This window comes from Neofelis nebulosa, chromosome 1 (assembly GCF_028018385.1).
Source record: "Neofelis nebulosa isolate mNeoNeb1 chromosome 1, mNeoNeb1.pri, whole genome shotgun sequence".
In the NCBI taxonomy this organism is placed as follows: domain Eukaryota; kingdom Metazoa; phylum Chordata; class Mammalia; order Carnivora; family Felidae; genus Neofelis; species Neofelis nebulosa.
The window spans coordinates 43,383,307-43,403,003 of record NC_080782.1 but is presented as its reverse complement, the minus strand read 5'-3'; the positions used below and the strand labels follow the sequence as shown (position 1 = coordinate 43,403,003).

Sequence of the window (19,697 nt, the reverse complement as noted above, 5' to 3'; positions counted from 1 at the left end):
ATAAATTTAAAAAAAATAAGAAAAAGAAAAAAGAAAAACAAGAGCTACAATAAACAATTTAAGATTCTGCCTTGGGGTGCCTGGGTGGCTCAGTAGGTTGAGCTTCCGACTTTGGCTCAGGTCATGATCTCACTCATGGTTTCTGAGTTCAAGCCCCACATTGGGCTCGCTGCTGTCAGCACAGAGCCTGCTTCAAATCCTCTGTCCCTCTCTCTGTCCTTCTCTCGCTTGTGCACTCTCAAAAATAAATGCACATCTTAAGCTAGAAAGAGAAGCGCAAATTACTCCAAAAGAAGGAGTAATAAAAATAAAGATCAAAGCAGATGGGGTTAAGTCTCCAGCTCTTGATTTCAGCTCAAGTCATGATCTCACAGTTGTGAGATTAAGCCTGTATCAGGCTCCTCCTTGCTGGGCATGGAGGCTTCTTAAGATTCTCTCCTCCCTCTGCCCCTCCTGCCCCCCACTTTCTCTTAAAATATAGGTGTATATATATATATATATATACACACACACACACCCATATACATACACACACACACACACACCAGAGTGGAAATTAATGAAATAAAAACCACAAAATAAATCAATGGAACCACAAGTTGTTTCTTTGAAAAGAACAACAAAATTGGTAAGTCTTCAGCTAGGCTGACCAAGAAATAGAAAACACAAATTACCGAAAATTAGGAAGAAGGCAGGACATCACTATAGACGCTATGGAAATTAAAAAGAATTATAGGGAATATTATGAACAAATTTATGCCACCAAATTAGACAATGGAGATGAAAACACACAAGTTTCTAGAAAGGCAGAAATTATGAACTATGCACAAAATCACTAAAAGGTACAAAATAGAACTGACTCAAGAAGGAAGAAAACCTGAATAGGCCAATAGTCAATTTTCAAAATTGATTTAGTAATTAAAAATCTTCAGGGCACCTGGGTGACTCAGTTGGTTAAGTGTCCAACTTCGGCTCAGGTCATGATCTCACAGTTCTTGAGTTTGAGCCCCACACTGGGCTCGCTGCTGTCACCGAAGACCCGGCTTTGGATCCTCTGTCCCCAGCTCTCTCTGCCCCTCTTCCCCGCTTGCATGCTCTCTCTCAAAAATAAACACTAAAAAACCAAAAAATCTTCCACACACAAAAAATACAGGCCCAGATGGCTGTATTGGTGAATTCTACTAAGGAAGAAATAATACCAATCCAACATAAACCTTCAGAAAACAAAGGAGAGAATACCACCCAACTTATTTTCTGAGGCCAGTTATCAGGGCAATACCAAAGCCAGGCTAAGACATCACATGAAGTCTATACACTAGTATTCCTTATGGATATAAACACAAAAACCCTTAACAAATGATGAGCAAACCAAACCTGGCAAGAAAAAGGAGTATACACCATGACCAAGTGGGACTTATCACAAAAACAAAAGGTTGATTTAACACCTGAAAACCAACTAAGCATAATACACTGCATTAATAGAACAAAGGAAAAAACCAGTAAGATCACTTCAACAGAAAAAAGCATTTGACAAAAATTCAACTAATAAAAACTCTCAACAAACTAGGAATAGAAAAGAGCTTGGGGCACGTGGCTGGCTTGGTCAGTAGAACATGTGACTCTTGACCTTGGGGTTGTGGATTCGAGCCCCATGAGGGTGCAGAGATTAAAGATAAAATCTTTAAAAAAAGAAAAAGAAAAGAACTTTCTCATCCTGATAAAGGGAATCTTTGAAAAATTTATAGCTGACATCCTATTAAACAGTGAAAGACTGAGTGCTGTGCCCTAAATTAAAAACAAGGCAAAGGTGTCTGCTCTCACCACTGCTATTCGGCACTGTACTGGAGGTTCTAGCCAGTGCAGTAAGACAAGAAAAAGAAATAAAAGCCATCTAGATTGAAGAGGAAAAAGTGAAGCTGTCTTTATTCACAGACAACAAGATCTATATATAAAAAACCCTAGGGATTCTATAAAAGCCATGAAAATTGATAAGCAAATGTAACGTCATCACAGGATGGAAGATCAACATACAAGGCAAGGTCAGACTCCAAAGGCACTCTACCACTCACGCAGCCATTCCTCACACTCTGACTGACCAGCTCTCCCACCCTTCTCACACAAAGGCTCTCTTCCTATAGCATTTCAATCAAGAATCACCTCCTTCCTTGGTCTCTGGCACATCTGGTTTTCCAGAACCAATCCTGTCTTTGTTACATTATTTTGAACCTCAGCTCTCACACGGGTGGTTTCCTTTGAGCTGTGTGAGGTCTCTGAGCAGACCAGCAGCTACGTGTCTCACTTCTGACCCCAGCTACACTGAGCAGTGTGGAACCCACTTAGTATGTACAGACAGCATTTTGAGAGTGAGGCCACACAAGTATTATTTCATTTAATCCTCCTAACCCTTAGGAGGGGCTTAATTAGCCTTATCCTCCAGACAAGATTCCCATCAGACCCGCTGGTCTCAGTGGGGGCAATTCAGGCCTCTTGAAATTAGGCAAGGCACCATCTCCTGACAGGGCACCAGGCTAGAAGGCTGGGCCCCTAGAGAGGGATTAGCCGCTTTGTTTTGCACCTTGGGAGGAAGTAAGGCCCCACAACATAATCATGTCTGTGGTTGGAAAAGTTTGGGCCAAAATGGAGCAGAAGGAAGCATAAAAGGCCAAGGCTTCTGAGGCGGGCACGCTGGGGCGCAGGCCCAGCTGACCCTCATTGGCTTGCTGAGCTGAAGCTGGTCAGCAAACAACTCTTCTAAGCTCTAATTTCCTCCTCCAGAAACGAAAGCAAATGAACACCTATCTAATGGTATTGGTGGGAGGTTCAGATGGGGAGACAAATACTTAGGCGATGGGCACAGTGACACTTTTCAGGCATTGGTCTGGAATGTGTCTGCAGCGTGGAAACGGGACAAGAGCTGCTGGGCTGGGACTCCAACAGGGCCCACACGCACCTGTCAAATCACAGGGGAATCACAGGACCCTGGGTCCCACAAGGCAACTGTGAGAGGGGGACAAAAGAAAATCCCATAGAAAACACGTGCTCTGGTATAGGGAAAATAGAAATGACTAATTTGTGAGTGGTTACTGGGGAGGAAAAAAAAGAGCGACAATTACAAATAAGCCATGGGTGAGCATGAGGTGTGAGCTATCTTCACTTTTCCCAGCTCAACTCTTCCAGGCTGGGAGGGGACTCCTGATTCTGTTCCCCATCAGCCTGGCCCACCCTAAGGGAGGCAGAGGAGTGGGCTTGCTGTGTGCACAGGGCCCTTGCTGGGTACGGTAGGTGAGAGCTCATTAAATTCTCAACCCTGTGAAGGCTAATTTCCAATTTACAGAAGAGTCAGTAAAGGCCCTGATAGGTAGGAATCAATTGGTAGGAAATGGGGCCAGGACTTGAACCCAGGCAGTCTGGCTCCAAGCCCCCTGCTCTGTCTGCCACTGCATCATTTCCCCCAGTGATCCCACCAAAATGCTCTGCTCGGGGCAGCTCCCTCAGGCCAGGCACTCTCCCACCCTCCGGGCACAGGCAGGTTTCTTTGCCTGGAACACTCCATTTCCCCTGGCCAGATCTTTCAAGCCTACAATTCCAATGCCACTTCCTCCAGGAGGCCTTCCCTCCGGGGAAACCCCGAGACGCTACTACCCGCAGTGCTGTAACCCAGGTACATGATCTATTTTCCACCTTATCACATTATGCTGGACTAGCCTGTGTGCACATCCACGCCCCCATCTAGACTGGGAACTCCCTGAGGGAGACAGGGCAGCACCAGGCAGAGGAGCGCTCCACAGAGCTTGCGGGTGGCATAAGGAGTCTCAATGGGAGCTGAGAAGGCCATGGGGGAGACTGCACCTCTGACAGGGGAGGAGACCGAGTAAAAAGTGGGGAACCAGGCTGAGTTGAGGCTGCTCTCGAGGCTTCTGCACAGCCAGGGGCAAGCCCAGCCCAGAAAAGCCCCTCCTCAGCCCTGCCCCGGGCCCTGGTGTGGGCGGGATGGGCTGGCTCTTCGCAGGCCTCACCTGGGCTGGGGCTGCGGTCACCTCCTCACTGTCTGATTCCTCCTCACTGCTCTCTGAATCTTCCTGCACCTCAGCTTTAGCCGGGGCCATTGCAGGCCCTGCCTTCCCAGCGGGTACTGGGACAGACCCTTGGCCCGAGGACCCCTTGGTGGGTGCAGAGGCAGCTTTCACCGGGACGCTTTTACCCGCAGACTTTGCCTGGAATGACAAGGAAGAGACACGTATCTCAGGAGGTCAAAGGGCGACAAGAGGACTAGCCCTGAATCTGCCAGACCAACTTGGCCTCACCTGTCCTGCTGGTGGGGCAGGAGTGGTCTCCTCCTCACTCTCCGACTCCTCGCTGCTTGAAGAGGCCTCGGGCCTCTGGGCGCCCTTGGCCAGAGCTGGGGATGAGGCACAGGCTGGAGAGGATGCGGCTCCTGCCTTCCAAGGGGCCGGCGTGCCCACTCGCACCGGGGGAACCTTGGCAGGTGCAGGGGTAACGGGGGTGCCCTTCTTTGGAGGGGCCTGGGTCTGGGGTGTTTTCATAGCTGGTTTTGCCTGAGAGGAAGAAGTCAGAAGCTAAAGAAGGAGCCTGAGATCAGAGCCCCCATCTGTTCTGGGGCGGAGCCCTGCCGCCATGCCTCCCCACAGCTCCCCGGGGAGCCGATGGGTGCCAGTGGCTCAGGTCAGGCTGTGGGGCAGCCCCTCCCGGGCCCACCTGGGCTGGAGCCACGGCTGCAGGCGCCTCCTCTTCACTGTCTGACTCCTCCTCACTGCTCTCTGACTCGTCCTTGCACTTTTCGGCCTTGCCCTGGGTGGCTGCAGGCCCTGCCTTCTGAGGGGGCCCCGTGGCAGGACGTGAGGCAGCTGTAACCTGGATGATCTTCCCCGAGGACTTTGCCTGCAGAGAGAGACACACAGGATCAGGGGAGGGAGCACAAAGTATGGCTGTGTGCAGAGACACCAGTAACCAAGAGGGCAAACAGAGTCAGCGTGTGGGTGGGTGGGGGCGGCTCCTGACACTGAGGGGGAAGGAAGAAACATACAGGCAGGAGCCTCACCTGGGCCGGCGCCTCCCCCTCACTGTCTGACTCCTCCTCGCTGCTGCTCTCTGAGTCCTCCTCCTGCTTCCCTGCTTGGGTGGCTGCAGGCCCTGCCTTCTGAGGGGGCCCCTTCACGGGACCGGAGGCTGCTCTGACCTGGGAGTTTTGCCCCAAGGGCTTTGCCTGGAGTAGCAAAAGACAGGATCAGGGCAGGAGCCCACAGGAGACTAGCTGTGAGGGAAGACCAGGTGAGGAGAGCAAATGCAGGGCACGGGACCCAAGGTGTGGAAGGGGAGGACAAGCCGACAGACAGGCTCTCCAGAACGGGGCAGACCGTGCCGTTGCGGGGCGTCCTGCAGCCTCACCTGACCAGGGCTCGTGGCTAGGGGCACGGCTGCTGGCGCTTCCCCCTCGCTGTCGGACTCCTCAGTGCTGCTCTCTGGGTCTTCTTCCCCCTTCCCCTTCCCCTTCCCCACCTGAGCCTGGGCAGCTGTAGGCCCTGCCTTGCCAGGGGGCACTGGAGGGGCCCCTTTCCTAGGGGACTCCTTGGCAGAGGCTGCGGCAGCTTTGACCTGGGGGGTCTTCCCTGAAGGCTTCACCTGGAGGGAGACAAGCAGAATCAGGAGGGACCACAAGGGTGGACGTGAGGAGACACAAGAGGCCGGACAGGGCAAAGGACGCCACGCACACCGCAGGGGAGAAGGGGTAGGGCTCCAAGCGTGTCTAGGGCCCTGGCAGACAGAGAGCAGAACCGGTCCTCAGAAGGCCTCCTGTGGAGGGGCACGGGCTTCATGGACTCTCCCTCCCCAGGCCTCACCTGAAGTGGCGTCTTGGCAGCTGGCGGCTCCTCCTCGCTGTCAGACTCCTCCTCACTGCTGCTCTCTGAATCCTCCTCTGGCTTCCCTGACTTGGCCTGGGCAGCTGCAGGCCCTGTCCTCCCAGGGGGTGCTGGGGTGGCCCCTTTCCCAGGGGTCCCCTTAACGGGGCCCGAGGCGGCCCTGGCCTGGACAATTTTCTCCGAGGCCTTTGCCTAGTAAGAGAGAAAGGGCGGTTTTGTTGCCCTCCTCACCCTCCAGTGTGCCATCAGGATGAAGCCTAGGCCTTAGCTGGGGCTCACAAGAGCTCCCTGTGTTTCTCACTCTCCACCTGGACCGGGGCTCAGGCCCGGCCCGACAGCTTCTCTCTCACTCCCGGGGCCTTCGCAGCCTTGCCCAGCTCACTTGGCCACCGCTGCCTCCTCCTCTAGGTCCGAGATACACACCAGTTCCTCGTGGCAGTTCTCCCCGACACCCCTGCACCGCTCCCGGAGTCACTCACACACAGGCATCAGAGACAGGCTCCCTTGGCTGGGCTCCCGTCAGCGGGTGAGCCCTGAGAGCACAGGCTCCACGGCTGGCGTGGTCGACCACTGTACTCCGGGTCACAATTCTCTCTCCCACTGCCACAACAGGGCCCGGGCACTTGCCGTGCTCCCCAGCAGAACGACCGTTGTCCAAATGTCCACGTGGCACACACCCCCGCATTGCTCCTTCAGGCCCGCAACGTCTCTGTAAGGCCTTCCCTAAGCCGCTGTTTTAATGACCATTCCTACAGCCCGCCCCCCGCCCCCTTACCTTCCTCGTTACCACCCAGCAAGATGAACTTTATTTTACTTATTGTACCTCTCCTTTACCATCCGGCCCTGGGCTGGGACCTCAACTCCTGGGCCTCACTGGGCCAGCTTTGGGGCCTTTTACCACCACTGTCTGATGCTTCCTCCTCCTGGCTCTCCGACTCCAACAGCTTCCCAGCCCCTCTGCTTTCCCTTCAGATGCACCAGAGTCTTGGCCACCCAGCCCAGAGGAGTGGGTCCCGGCAGATGGAAGGTAAAGATTCCTGTTAGCTAAGAAGCCATGACTTGGCCGAAGAAGCCAGAGGACTAGGCAATTAAAACTTAAGTCCCTTCATAATAGGACCGGCTGGCCATATCCCATTCTCGAGACAGGAAAACTGAGGTAAAGGGGAGTTGCTGACAGAGAGGAGGGTGCAAGGTCACCCTGTGGGAAGTAGCTCTTCCAGGCTGCGGTTCAGACAACAAGGCAATTTCCATAGGGGACTGACAAGCCCAGCTGCCCTTGCCCTTCAGTTTTCATACCCCCATCTCCTGCTCCCCAAACCCCAAGGTGAGTCTTATCTGGCAGAGGAGACGAGGTGCTCCTTATATAGCCATCCGGCAGCCTCCGGGGGACCTGAGGACGCCGAGGGGTGGTCTGCCCCCAGGACTCACCTGGTGGGGCGGCTCCAAAGGGGCCCCCTCCTCACTCTCAGATGACTCCTCACTGCTCTCTGAGTCCTCTTCTGGCTTCTTGGCCTTGCTGGCTAGGGTCAGGGCACCTCCTCTGACTTGGGGTGTCACATCCCCTGACTTCCCAGGGGTTGGGGCTGCCCTTCTCCCTAGGGAGTCCTTGGCAGGGGCTGGTGAGGTTTTGACCTGGGGTGGTTTTACTGAAGGTTTCACCTGGAACAAGAGGATGCAATTAGAGAAGAAATAATCATCTTTGCCTCTGAGGGCTATGAGAGGTTTCATGGTTTACAAAGCCCTTTCCTAACATCATCCAATTCTCAAAGAACTCCAAGTCGGATGCTATCTTTACACCCATTTTCCAGAAAAGGACAAGAAGCTCAGGGAGGTTAAGTCACTCAAAACCAACACTAAGGGCAAAGTCATGACTAGAACCCATGTCTGTGTCGCCTTGGGGGCAGAACTCCCATCCACTATGCTCTCCTGCTGCCTGGCACACAGGGGCAGCCCCTCTCAAGCAGAAGGCCCACCCTATCTGCCCCTTCAACTACAGGGGTATCCGATCATGGTGGCCTTCCCAGGGGCTGGGAGGCCAGGATCTGAATGCCAGGCTTGCCGAGGTACCCTGGGCACATTCCTTTCCTCCATGGGCTCTTTCTTAGACTTCTAAAATTCTGACGTTCTTAAGGCAGGCAGTACCCTACCTCCACCTCCGTCATCAGGTAGATTTCACCTGACCCTGGGTTTCTGGGGCAGCCATCTCCTCAATCGCAAACTCCTCGCTGCTGCCAGGGCCCTGTGCTGGCCTCTGGCCCCCCAAGGCTGTGTGTTTGGCTGCTGGTTTCCCAGGGCCAAGTAGGAATGGGAGCCTGGTGCTCTTATGGCTGTACCCAGCGCCTGAAAGTGGGGATGGACGTGGGGAGAGGATAGGCCTGGGGTGGATGGGAGGAAGGTCTCCACCTTCACAGGTTACTGGGTGAGGCAGGAGGTGAGAAGTACTCCAGGCACCCCAGGGATGTGGCCCCCTGCCTACCTCTGATCTCCTCTTAATTAAGGCACTTTCACCTCATTCACATTTTTGTTACGGCCCCTCAGGGCTCTCTACATTCTCTCTTTATAGTAACCATGAGCACTGCGGTCAGACTTCTGCGGGACCCCCCCCACCTCCCACGTCCCCATAGCAGCAGCAATCATGCACCTCGTGCTGCCACTAGATTCCCAAGGCCCAGCTGCACAATAAGGAAGGACTTCCGGGTCACAGTTCAGAGCAGAGATGAGGCCACAGACCAAGACCTGACCGTCTCTGACCAAGCGCCCAGGCCTGGCATCCACCCAGAACCACTCAGCAGCCTCGCCCAACTCACCCGGACCACACCGCAGGATGACCACCCGCCTGCCCCTGGGCTCATGCAGCTCTTTCTGCTTGAACCCTGCCCCCACATCCCTTCCTGGAGAATCCCCTGTGCGTCAAGGCCCTGCTCCAGTGCCACCTCTTCCAGGAAGCCTTCCCTGGTCTCACACACTGGACGGCGTCTCTCCCCCACTACCCTAGACCTTTTTCACACCCGTGGTGTGACGACAGCACCTGGCTCCGCTCCCCAGGCCTCAGCCTTTCCAGCTCCCAGTCACCCTGAAACACTTGCTCGGTTGATTTGGCCCCGCTGATGTGCGAAGCCCCGGCCAGGCCCCTGGGAGGGTTAGAGGTTTGCAGAGGCAGCTCCCGAGGACGGGTGGCAATTACCTCCACATATGTCTCATCGCTCGAGGTGGAGGTCTCCTCGCTGGAGCTGTCAGCCTGGCTGGCCGATGCCATTCCTGGGGGACGAAGCAGGAGAGGACTGAGGGCCTGCCCTTCCGGACTCCCCTCCCCGGCTCTCTGCCAGGCCAGGAAATGAGACGCAGGTGCCTGTGCTCGCTTCCCGAGTGCGGACCTTCAGCCCCACCTACCTTGAAGCCCCATAGCTGAGGCACGTGCCACTCGTATCCTTGTGTTGCCCACACCTCTGTGACCCGGGGAAGGCTCATGCTAGGTCCTACCACACACAAGCCACTGTCTGCTAGTCCGGGCATCTCCTTCCATCATCACACTGAGGCAGGCAGGGCAAACGCCTATTTCACACGAGAAACTGGAGCGAACCCAGGCCTCGGTTTAGCCTCAGCCTCCACAGTGGGCCCTGTACCCAGCTGAAAGCAATAAACCAGAAAATGCTCCACCATCACCTGGGCTGCTCAACTCTCTTAGCAAAGCTGACATGTCCCTGCAGCAGACCCTCCCTTATTGGGGCGGCGCGGGGCCTTACTGCCATGGAGACAGACCTCTAAATTCCAGAACGTCCCAGAGCTTGACAAAGCAGTGCCGGGCCTGCCTCCCCAGCCCAAACTCAGGGGGCTTGGCGTCTACAAGTTGGGGACGCTCACCAGGCTTGGCCGTGGTTCTGAGGGCCTGGACGCTGCCCTCCTCCTCAGTTTCTGAGGCCAGGATGGTATCCGCTGAAGGCCCTGCTGACTTCTTAGGTGACCTCCCAGACAGAAGGTGGGCCACCGCCTTCCCAGCGGCAGGATGCGGTGTGGAGTTCACCACCTTGCCGGCCTTCTTGGTCTTTGCCTACAAAGGACGGGGGTGACAGACAGCTGGGTGTGGCCTGGTGAATGACCAGCACAGACCGCTTCCCAGGCGTAGGAGTTCGGACAGATTACCTCCCTTGGTCTGTTTCTTCATCTTTAAGATGGGGCTGAGAACGGTACCTCCCCTCACAGAGGCAAGGAGAAAACCAAATTACAGCTCTTGGGACCCAGGAGTTACTGGCTAAGCGGTAACTGGCAGCCTGCTGCGGCCGTCCTCACTACCTCGTGCTGTAGTTGGCGTTCCAGGTATCTCAGGGACGTGTGCTTTACACGTCTGTGATGCTGCTTTGTGGACTACCAGCAACGGTATTCTACCTTCTCAGGAGCTGCAGTCTAGAAAATGGTTTTCCAGCTTTCAGACCCACAGGCGTCTTACTCACTGTGGTGCCCCCACTGCCTCCCACGGTGCCTGGAAAGTAACTGGATCAGTAACAGGCCGTTGGCTGAACAGGTGAATGCACGGATGAAGGAGGAAAGAAATTGTTACAGGTGCCATGATGTGCCCAGCGGCCCAAAGCAGTGGGGCATCACCTCCATTTTACAGAAAAGGAAACTGAGGCCCAGAGAGGTAAAGGAGTCACCAGGATCACACAGCTGGTGATAAAGGCCCAGAACTGAATCCACGTTGGGTAACTGCTCACAACCCTATCCTTCTCTGACACAGGGGACTGTCCCCCTACAGGGCACGTAACTCCCAAAGGGCGACAGCTTGGAGGTGGTCCTACTCACCCTGGCTTTTTCTTTCGTGCCTGGTGGCACAATTGCCCCCGGAACCGAGGAGTTGGTGGGCGCCAGTCTTGGGGCTGCAAGACACAGACACCTGCTGCATGAACCAGATGAGCTTTTTTTTCTCATTTAAGAACAGCCAACAGGTTTCAGCTCACCTAACGATTCAATTGGTATGGCTGTGCCTGGTGCTGGCCTGAGCATCTGAGACTGAGTCCAGACTTGTGGGAAAGAGCTCTGGGGTGCACGAGCCACATCCAGCAGGAGCGGGAGAGCGGGGCAACAAGAAAGCCACGGGTGTGCATCCCCCATGGAGCCCCAACTCCCTGATGGCACAAGACACTGAAGACCCCAGAAAAGGAAGCGCTGGCTCACAGTGCCGCTGCAGACCCCCTCGAAGGCACCACATGACTTCAGAGTGGGCCATCCCCACAGGCTACCACGCTGCGGCCCCGAGAGTCACTCAGCAGGACAGGGGCAACAGTCAGGCAGCCAGCCCCTGGTCCACAGAGAAAGCTGCTCGGGATTTCAACAGTTTGTATTGGGAAAAGGAGCCGAACTATGAGACCGGGAACTGGTGAGATGTTGAGACCTACAGATTCTGAGTGATCTTCCAGCAGGAAACTTGTCTCCCCAAATGTCAGACAGGGTAAGATTTCTAGGGTATGCTGTGACATGGGACACTGCTGAGATGAATGGCATGGTCTGACTCTCTTCCTGGCATTTAACTCCATCTCCCTCTTTTTTAGACACATCTGTAAGTAGAGAGGAAGTACAGCGAACCACACAGTCCCAACCATTACCAGCTTGTGGCCTGTGTGATGTCAACCGGCCTCTCCAGTACCCTTCCCCATCAAGTACTATTCTGAAAAAAAAATGGCAGACATTGTATCATGTTGCCCACAAACATTTCAGCGTGTTTCTTGCGATTCCCTTATCATAGAAAAAATTCATGAAATCAAAATCCATTAAGATCAAATATCAGTCAGTATGAAATTGAACAATTTTTGCTTTTACATAGTGTGTGGGTGTGGACATGCATGTATGCATGGCTATCTGTATGACTAGATGCGCAAGGGACAGTTTTAAAGCTACCCACCAGGATGCATTCAGGGGGTAAAAGGGACCCACCCAGGGTAGAATAGAAAACCTCTCATTTTTCTTCCATATGCTTACATATAGTTCAAAGTGGACTTGTTTTGCATTTATAATTTTAAAAGATGAAGATATAAGATAGGTATTTAATATGATCTTGAATATTTTTAAAAACATGCTCAGGAAAAATAAATGGAAGAACAATTTGCCAAATCGTAGGTGGCAAAAATGTGGGTAATTTTTTTTCCTGCCTTTTTAACAAGTAATTTGCATATCCATAATGAATCCTGTATTTTCTTTACAATCAGAAAATACATTTAAGAATCAAGAAATCACCTTCTATGTAAGCAAAAGCTAATAACCTTGCAGAGAAAAAGGATGATTCCTCTGTGGAGTCAAAATCTGTTGGTTAAAACACAAACTGTCGGGAGGACTTGGGGAGAAGGGGCTGTGAAGTCCTCACGGGGTCAACCCTGCCAATGCTCTGAAACCAGAGTGCCCGGGACAGCCTTCCAGGGCTAACCTGCACACGTCCAAAACAACAGGAAAGCCAGCCGCTCCCCCAGCAGCCACAGGTGACGCAGAAAAGGTGCCTGCCAACTGCCCTCTCTGCAATCTTTCCAGCGGTTTTTCTACAAACGCAGGCTTCTTTCCACCTTTGTCAGAATCACCTGGGGGCTTGTAAAAATGTGGCTGTTGTACCCCAAATTAGGATGTAAGGGCCCAGCTAAGTTTTGTTCACCACTGGATTCCCAGTACCTCGGACACAACGTCTGCCACGAGAAAGGGTTCAAATAAATACTGCAGTAGGTATGTGGGGCCCTCCAACCTTCTCTCTAGAAGGTCCTGGTCTTCCCAGGGCCCACTGGAGGGGAACCTGGAGGTGGACTCTCCCCTGGAACAACCCAATATCCAAAAGCCTGTTCCCCAGAGCTGCAGGGCCCTGGGCTGAGCTCCCACCAACACCAATGACCGAGGCTCCCCCGGGGCGTGGGGCTCGTACTGGCTTTGGCGGTCTCGGCCTCTGCCTCCTCCTCCTCTTCTGAGCTCTCTGAGCTGCTAATGGGGTCGGACACACGGGTCTTCTTAGCCTGCAGCGCTGCATCTTCCTCTGCCTTCCGCTTCTGGCCAACCTCTGACGTCCTGCAGGACAAGGGTGACTGGCTGTACCAACCAGGTGACAAGGGCAAGGCCAGGAGATTTGACAAGAAAGACACCCCCCCCCCCCCCGCCCCCAACCCCTGCCAGGAAATGCACACAGAGTTTGAAAACACAGCGTAGATACACTTGTATTCTGCCTTTTCACCCATTTCATACACTGGTTGTACAACTATTAGTCTCCAAAATAATCAGTAACCTTACATAGTCACAGCAGCTAACCATCACTGACTGGTATGTGCCAGCACCTGCGGGCTGTTCATAGAATCATCTGGGTTCTCCCTCCTCCAGAACTTAGAGCACCTATAGTGCCCTCTTTCTGGAAGCCCTGCTCCTTCTTGTCCCTTAGGCCTCAGCTCCAATACAGCTTCTTCAAAGCCCCTCCCTGATCATGATTCCCCTCCCCCTGACATTCTCCACTCTGTCATCCTGTTTCATTTTCTTCAGAGCACTTTTCTCTCTCCTGTTATTCTACTTACTTCCTGCCTGACTCCCTCACTACAAGGTCAAACCCGGGGCGGGGGGAGGGGCTGGCAGGAACCTCTGCTAGCTCGCTAAGTATCTTCAGCACATAGCACACATCTCAAAAAATGAACGACTGGGGCGTCTGGGCGGCTCAGTCGGTTAAGCGTCCGACTTCAGCTCAGGTCACGATCTCGCGGTCCGTGAGTTCGAGCCCCGCGTCAGGCTCTGGGCTGATGGCTCAGAGCCTGGAGCCTGTTTCAGATTCTGTGTCTCCCTCTCTCTGCCCCTCCCCCGTTCATGCTCTGTCTCAAAAATACATAAACGTTAAAAAAAAAAAAAAAATGAACGACTCAGTGACTTGCTCAGGGTCAAAGAGTAAGTTTTGGGCATCGGCGGGACAAGCACCCAGATGGCTCAGTCCCTGGAACTTTCAAGTACCAGCTCCTGTGACCTCACCCTCCCATCCCAAGGGAATCACTGTCTATGTCCCATGTTCTCCAGCTGGGATAGACATGCTCTGCCACAGTTTGGGATGTGGGTCCCTTGTTCCCAGGAAGGCCACTTGTTGGGAATCCCCCCTGAAAAACAGGTTTCATTTATTACACTTATCAATTCATTCTGCCCCTCTCCCTCCTCCCAACAGAATGTTTCACAAGGGCAGGGATTTCTCTCTGGTTGTTTCCAGATATATCAAGAACAGTTCTGATGCATAGTAGCTGCTCAATAAATACCTACGGGACAAATGCCTCTGATGGTCAGGTTTAGCACCTGATTTACTACCTTTTGATTTTATTTTATTTTATTTTATTTTATTTTATTTTATTTTATTTTATTTTATTTTCTTATGGTTTTAAATAGGCTTCAAGTCCAGCGCAAAACCCAACACCAGGCTTGAACTCATGACCTTTGAACTTCAGAATCAAGACCTGAGATGAGATCCAAAGTCAGATGTCTGACTGACTGAGCCACCCAGATGCCCCCTGATTTACTATTATTATATTTTACAGATAAAGATGAACATACAGACTCAAGGAAGCCAAGTCTGTCCAAGCTCACACAGCTAGTTGTTAGGTTTGAACTTTGCTGGGAACCATCAGGCGAGGCCACCTCTGGTGGGTGTGAGGTCCTCGTTCTTATTAGTACCCCTCACCCACAGAAGGGGCCAGTGACAAGGAAGGGCTCACTGAGGCAGTTCTCTAAGGAAGGAAGTGCTGTCATACCCAGACACCTGGGCAAGTTGGAGGCGGTGATGGAGAGGAAGTGCAGGGTGGGCCCTATGCTCTGACCTTACCTTAGCAGCAGAGGAAAGCCAAGAACTGAGAGCTGACAGGACTTTCAAAGACCTTAGCTCTCCATTGGAAGCTGCGATCTCTTCCACACCATTCTTGCCTTTCCTTACACACCTCTGATGATAGGGAACCACAGCCTATCTCATTTCTGGACAGCTCTGATGACCAAGTGCTTCTATTCAGAAATTGAAACCTGTCTCCCTAAAACGGTACATATGGGTCCTACTTCAGCCTCTCAGAGCCCCAGAGAACGCCCCACTCCCTTTGTCCTCAAAGATGTGCAGACACATCACCTGCCCCTTTGCTCTTTTCCACCCTGGACAATTCAGTACTTTCCAATCATTCCCCATGGGACATGATTGCAGGCCCTTCACTTCCCTGGTTGACTGTGGGTCAGGCCACTTTGTGGAGACAATGATTATCCCCTCCCTCCCTCCCAAACCATTCCTTTGTTGATATCACCTTGGATTATCACCCCTTCCTTCTTTCTGCACGTTTCAGACATTTTGCACTCAACAGGTCCTTGAAATCTTTCCCTCCAATTGCATTTGCTTCCAGCTCCACACTCAGGCCCACCTTCCATGCAGGTGCACAAGCCAGGCACCTGGGAGTCAACTAGACTGCCCCTCTAGACCATCCCCAGCTCCCAGTCTCACCCCCTAATATTCCTGGAATTGGCTGACTGTCTACCCCATTATTCCTGTCTAAGCGCCACAAGCTCTTGCCTGGATGATGGTGTCCACACCCCAACTAGCCAAGCTGTCCTGCAGTGACCTCGCTGCTCTCTACTCCCCCCTTTCGGGGAGTAGGGGCTGCTGCTCCTGGGGCAAAGACACAGCTCCTCAACACAGACGTTCAGATCCGGAGTGAGGTGGGCCCCACCAACTGCCCAGCCTTATCCGTCCTGTGACTGCAGCTATAGGCTTCAGCACCCACAGTTCTCAATGCCAGGTGAACTCCTGCCTCGTGAGACCTACTACTCCCTGGTTCACTCCCCGCAGCTCTCAAATCAAAGGTCACCACAGGAAAACCTTCCTTAAACCCCTAAATGAGGCTAGGCTAACCTGGTTTTGGCACCAAGTCCTCTTCATAAGCTTTACCATCATTTTAATTTTACATTTCTTTCTTTCTTTCGTTGAGGCATGCCTACCTCCCTGACTCCAATATCGGCTCCAGGAAAGAAGGAACCATGTCTGTCTCACTCATGACAGTGTCTCCATACTTAGAGCAGGACCCAGCATTTAGGAAGTAGGTACTCAATACGTGTTTGTTGACTGGATGAGTAACAAGCGGCCGAGAAGCTCTGGTCCTTAAGAGCACTGATTACAGCTCCCAACGTCCTTTTTCCCTATCGGGCACCCCCATGTGCGACCTGGCTTCCTGGGGGCAACACTGGTGCCCACACTGGGCTATGGAGGCAGACTGCAGACCAGATTAGCATCCTAGCTTATTTCAAGCTGACAGCTTGGGCTGTCCCTACTCCACTCTTGAGGCCCCGTCGGACTTACTGTTGCCAGTGAGTATAGATGTCCAGAAGGGTTACAGGCTGAGCCAGGAAACTTTTCTGCAGAGAAGTAAAGAGAAAGCAGCAATTAACCCCCCGGCACAATAAGGGTCCTCTTTGGGCCCAACTCTCCACAGCCTCATGGGAGACTTTTTGCTCAGGGAAATAGGTCTGCTTGGCCCCGTCAGTGCCCCTCAAACCTTCCAGAGACAAGCAGGGCAAGTCCTTCCAGCCAAAACCTTTTAAGACAACACATTAGTGAGGGGTAACTTTAAGAACCTGGAGTTGGAATGTGCCAGGCTAGCATTATCCAGCTCCCTGACACTCACCACGCTCAGAGGCCACAAGACGGGGCTTTTTCTACCCCTGACCTTTCTAAAGTCTTTTAAAGGTCAGGTGGGTCAATCGTCCCAGGGCAGTACGAACCACAGCCCAGACATCCAAGGCGTCCAGGTGGCATGACCGCAGTCCACTCATCCGCTGGGAAGAGACTAAACCAAACGGCGCCAGTCCCTTGACAGACGCAGAGGGAAGCGGGTGGAATCCAGCCCTTTGGAGCCGAGGCCAGATGGCCCACTCTGCAAATGTCAAGAACCGAGGGTGTCAATCGCCCCAGGGAGGTTGAGTAAAGCAACGTAAGGTGACAGCAGTGTCAGGGACGTGGGCAGAGTGGCCAAGAGGGTACATCTGGAGTCAGGCAGAGCTCCTGTGTTAACTGGCTGAGCTCATCTCTTCACCTCTTCACACTTCAGGCTCCTTCTTTCTAACACAGGGATAAGAGCAGCACCCAGGGTGCTGTCGGGCCTGAACAAGATATTCTAGTCAGTGCCCAGCACATGAGCTGATAACAGGAAGACTCCAATAGTCCATTTTACCCTGCTCTGCCCCAGGCACTCTGGCCTCCTCACTGTCCCTCAAATGTGTCAGGCCACCGGCCCCATCTGGGCTTGCTATTCTGTCTGTCTAGAATGCTCTCTCCTGCTAACCACACAGCTCACTCCCTCACTTCCTTCAGGTCTCTGCCCAAATGTCACCTTCTCAGTGGGGCTTCCTGATCACCCTATTTATAACTGAACCCTGACATTCCTTATCCTCCTTGCCTGCCTTATTTTTATGGCTCATATGATCACCTGACACACGGTATCTTTAGTTTTTTTTTGTTTTTGTTTTTAAAGATTTGTCATCTGTCTGCCCCTGCTGTGATGTAAGCTCCATGAGGACAGGATACTTTTGCCTCGGCAAATGCCCCAATGAAGACAGGTAATGTTTCTTGCCCAAGGCAGTCAAGGTCCGGAGAGGGTTGGGAAAAGCTTTGATCATGTCTTAGGGCCCATCACCCTTTAGACTATGCAGATCCTGGGAGCAAGCATCAGGACCAGAGCCTACACCACGGCCAGAGGGCTGACTAATCAGGTCAATATCCACCTTACCGATTTAAAACTCTCCAGTGTCTTACCACTGCTCTTCAGATGAAGACCAGACTACCGTGGGGCTCCAGTCAGCCCCCCGGTCACCCTGTACTCCACCCTTCAGCCACGATGGAATTTCCAGAGGCCAGTACAAATGCAACGAGTTCCCTCCCACCACAGGGCATGTGCCCCTCTGCCTGAATATCCACCTCTCTTCTCTCAGGTCTCAAATCAACATCCGTTTCCTCAGGAAAGCTGTCCTGGGTGTCCCTGACACAGGCAACTAACTTGCCATCCCTGTCTTATCGCCCTACGCCTCTCATTCTTGGCACTTAATGTGTTAAGTGTACAGTTACTTTTGCGATTCTTTATGTCTACCTCCCCTACTGGATTTAGACCGTAAACTCTAGTAGGGCCGGGGGACTGTGCTCAACACTCTATCATCAGCACCCTGAGCGCTAGTTCAGGAGTTGCTGAAAAGAATGAATGAAGTGTGCAATGACTCCACCACAAGCTCGAATCCCAAAGCTGCCCGACTCCATACGGGAGGGATAAGGGCCCGAGCTTCAGCTCAACTAAGGGGCCACGAGCCCCTTCGCCTCGGTTCCCTCTTTCGCCTCCTCACCCTCCCCTGGGGGCTGGTCGCGATCCACCCCTCAGGCTCTCAGCAACCTTCTCGGCCCGCGGAGCCACGTGGCCAGAGACTTCGGAAACTTTAAACCGCCGCTACCAGGAAGGGGTGGAGGTAAGGGGCGCGGGAATTACAAAGCCCTCTGCGTCGGATCTCCCATCCCGGCCCGCCCACTGCACAGCTCGGGAAACTGAGGCCCAGAGCGACAGGGAGCCGAAGTGTGCAGAGGCTGCGGCTCCTTCGGTACCCCTGGTCGCTTCCCGGGCCACCGCAGAGTCCGGCTCTGGGCGCACGCCAGGCCGCCACGGGAGGGGGCGCAGGCAGCACCTCTCCAGATCTAGCACGCGGCCCTCGCACACGGCCCGCGCACGCTCACCTGGCCACTCTGCTCCTTCACTTCCCGCGCCGCGCGCACGTAGCCCGCCTGCAGCAGATGCTGGTAGATCAGGGGAAGAAGCTCCCGCCGCTTCCTGGCCTCAGCCATGCCGGCAAACCCCTGCCAGTCGGCTCACCTGCACGCCCCCCTGAGTCCCCGCCCGCCACTTCCCTCGTGCCCTTAGACCTCGCGCGGCCCACTTCCGGCTCCTCGTTCGCCCTGGCCGCGAGGCGCGCCGGGAAGTGTAGTCTTATCTCCTGGAGTGGCTGGCCCCGCCCCAAGCGGGTGAAAGGGGCGGAGGCTTGGAGGGTTACGAGGCCTCCCATTGGCGGGAGGAGGGCGTGTTGAGACCTAGATCCTCCTCCCAGCCTTGAGATGAATGATTCCCCCTTACCTCGTCCAGACTCGTTCACTGCAGGCGTTTGTCTTCCATGTTAGCTCTGATGGGTGCGATAGGGTCTTACCCATCTCTGAACATCTTAAATCTGCATCTCTCTCTGGTCCCGAACTTCTAGTTACCCACTCTTATTCATTTCACAGATTTTTTTTAGGACCCATGACTACTTATAATTATTCATTCACTGCATAAACCGTTTTTGAGCACCATACCTTAGGCTAGTGTTCACCTAGAATGGAGGGATAAAAAGATGACTAAGAAATGGTGGCTGCCCTCAAAGCTCAAAAGGAGGAGAGTCGGTAACCAAGCAACTATGGTTCAATGCCTTGAGCGCATTGTCAGGGATAGGCACAGCCTATGGACGCAGGGAGGAGGGGCACCTAACCCCAAAGAGATATCTAGCTTGAGGCTTAAAGATGCAATAGGAATTTCTGATTCTGCAGAAGACAGGACTGGCATTCCAGGTAGAGGGCAGTGCCTGTATACAGACAGGAGAAACCACCCGGTATAGGCTGGGAAGCCCAAACATAGAACCCAGTCTGTGCTGGTGGGCTGTAGTTGTGGGAAAGAGGGAAGAGTAAGGACACAGGAGGATGGGGGAAAAAATAGGCCCCACAGCACCCTCTCCTGCCCAGCAGAGCCTGCACTTTGTTCCAAGGGTGATAGAGAATCTCCGGTTTTATGTAGGAGGGTGACCTGG

General features: G+C 53.3%; 1 protein-coding gene across 7 annotated transcripts in view; it reads right to left on the bottom strand.

The window, feature by feature from the left end:
• The window catches only part of TCOF1 (treacle ribosome biogenesis factor 1), a 38,394-nt gene extending 19,613 nt beyond the window's left edge, over window positions 1-18,781 (bottom strand). For 6 of the 7 annotated variants that reach the window (XM_058720106.1, XM_058720114.1, XM_058720121.1 and 3 more), the window contains exons 1-13: window positions 18,601-18,780; window positions 16,189-16,244; window positions 12,772-12,911; window positions 10,677-10,750; window positions 9,741-9,927; window positions 9,064-9,137; window positions 7,308-7,538; window positions 5,859-6,071; window positions 5,407-5,640; window positions 5,060-5,224; window positions 4,717-4,899; window positions 4,305-4,556; window positions 4,017-4,214 (exon numbers count right to left, since the gene is read on the bottom strand). In XM_058720106.1, the coding sequence (XP_058576089.1) occupies window positions 4,017-4,214; window positions 4,305-4,556; window positions 4,717-4,899; window positions 5,060-5,224; window positions 5,407-5,640; window positions 5,859-6,071; window positions 7,308-7,538; window positions 9,064-9,137; window positions 9,741-9,927; window positions 10,677-10,750; window positions 12,772-12,911; window positions 16,189-16,244; window positions 18,601-18,708 (2,115 nt within the window). In that variant the 5' untranslated portion in view covers window positions 18,709-18,780. Of the gene's footprint in view, window positions 1-4,016; window positions 4,215-4,304; window positions 4,557-4,716; window positions 4,900-5,059; window positions 5,225-5,406; window positions 5,641-5,858; window positions 6,072-7,307; window positions 7,539-9,063; window positions 9,138-9,740; window positions 9,928-10,676; window positions 10,751-12,771; window positions 12,912-16,188; window positions 16,245-18,600 lie in introns of all 7 variants that reach the window. The other variant, XM_058720150.1, reaches the window with a different exon arrangement.
• Window positions 18,782-19,697: the final 916 nt, after the last annotated feature.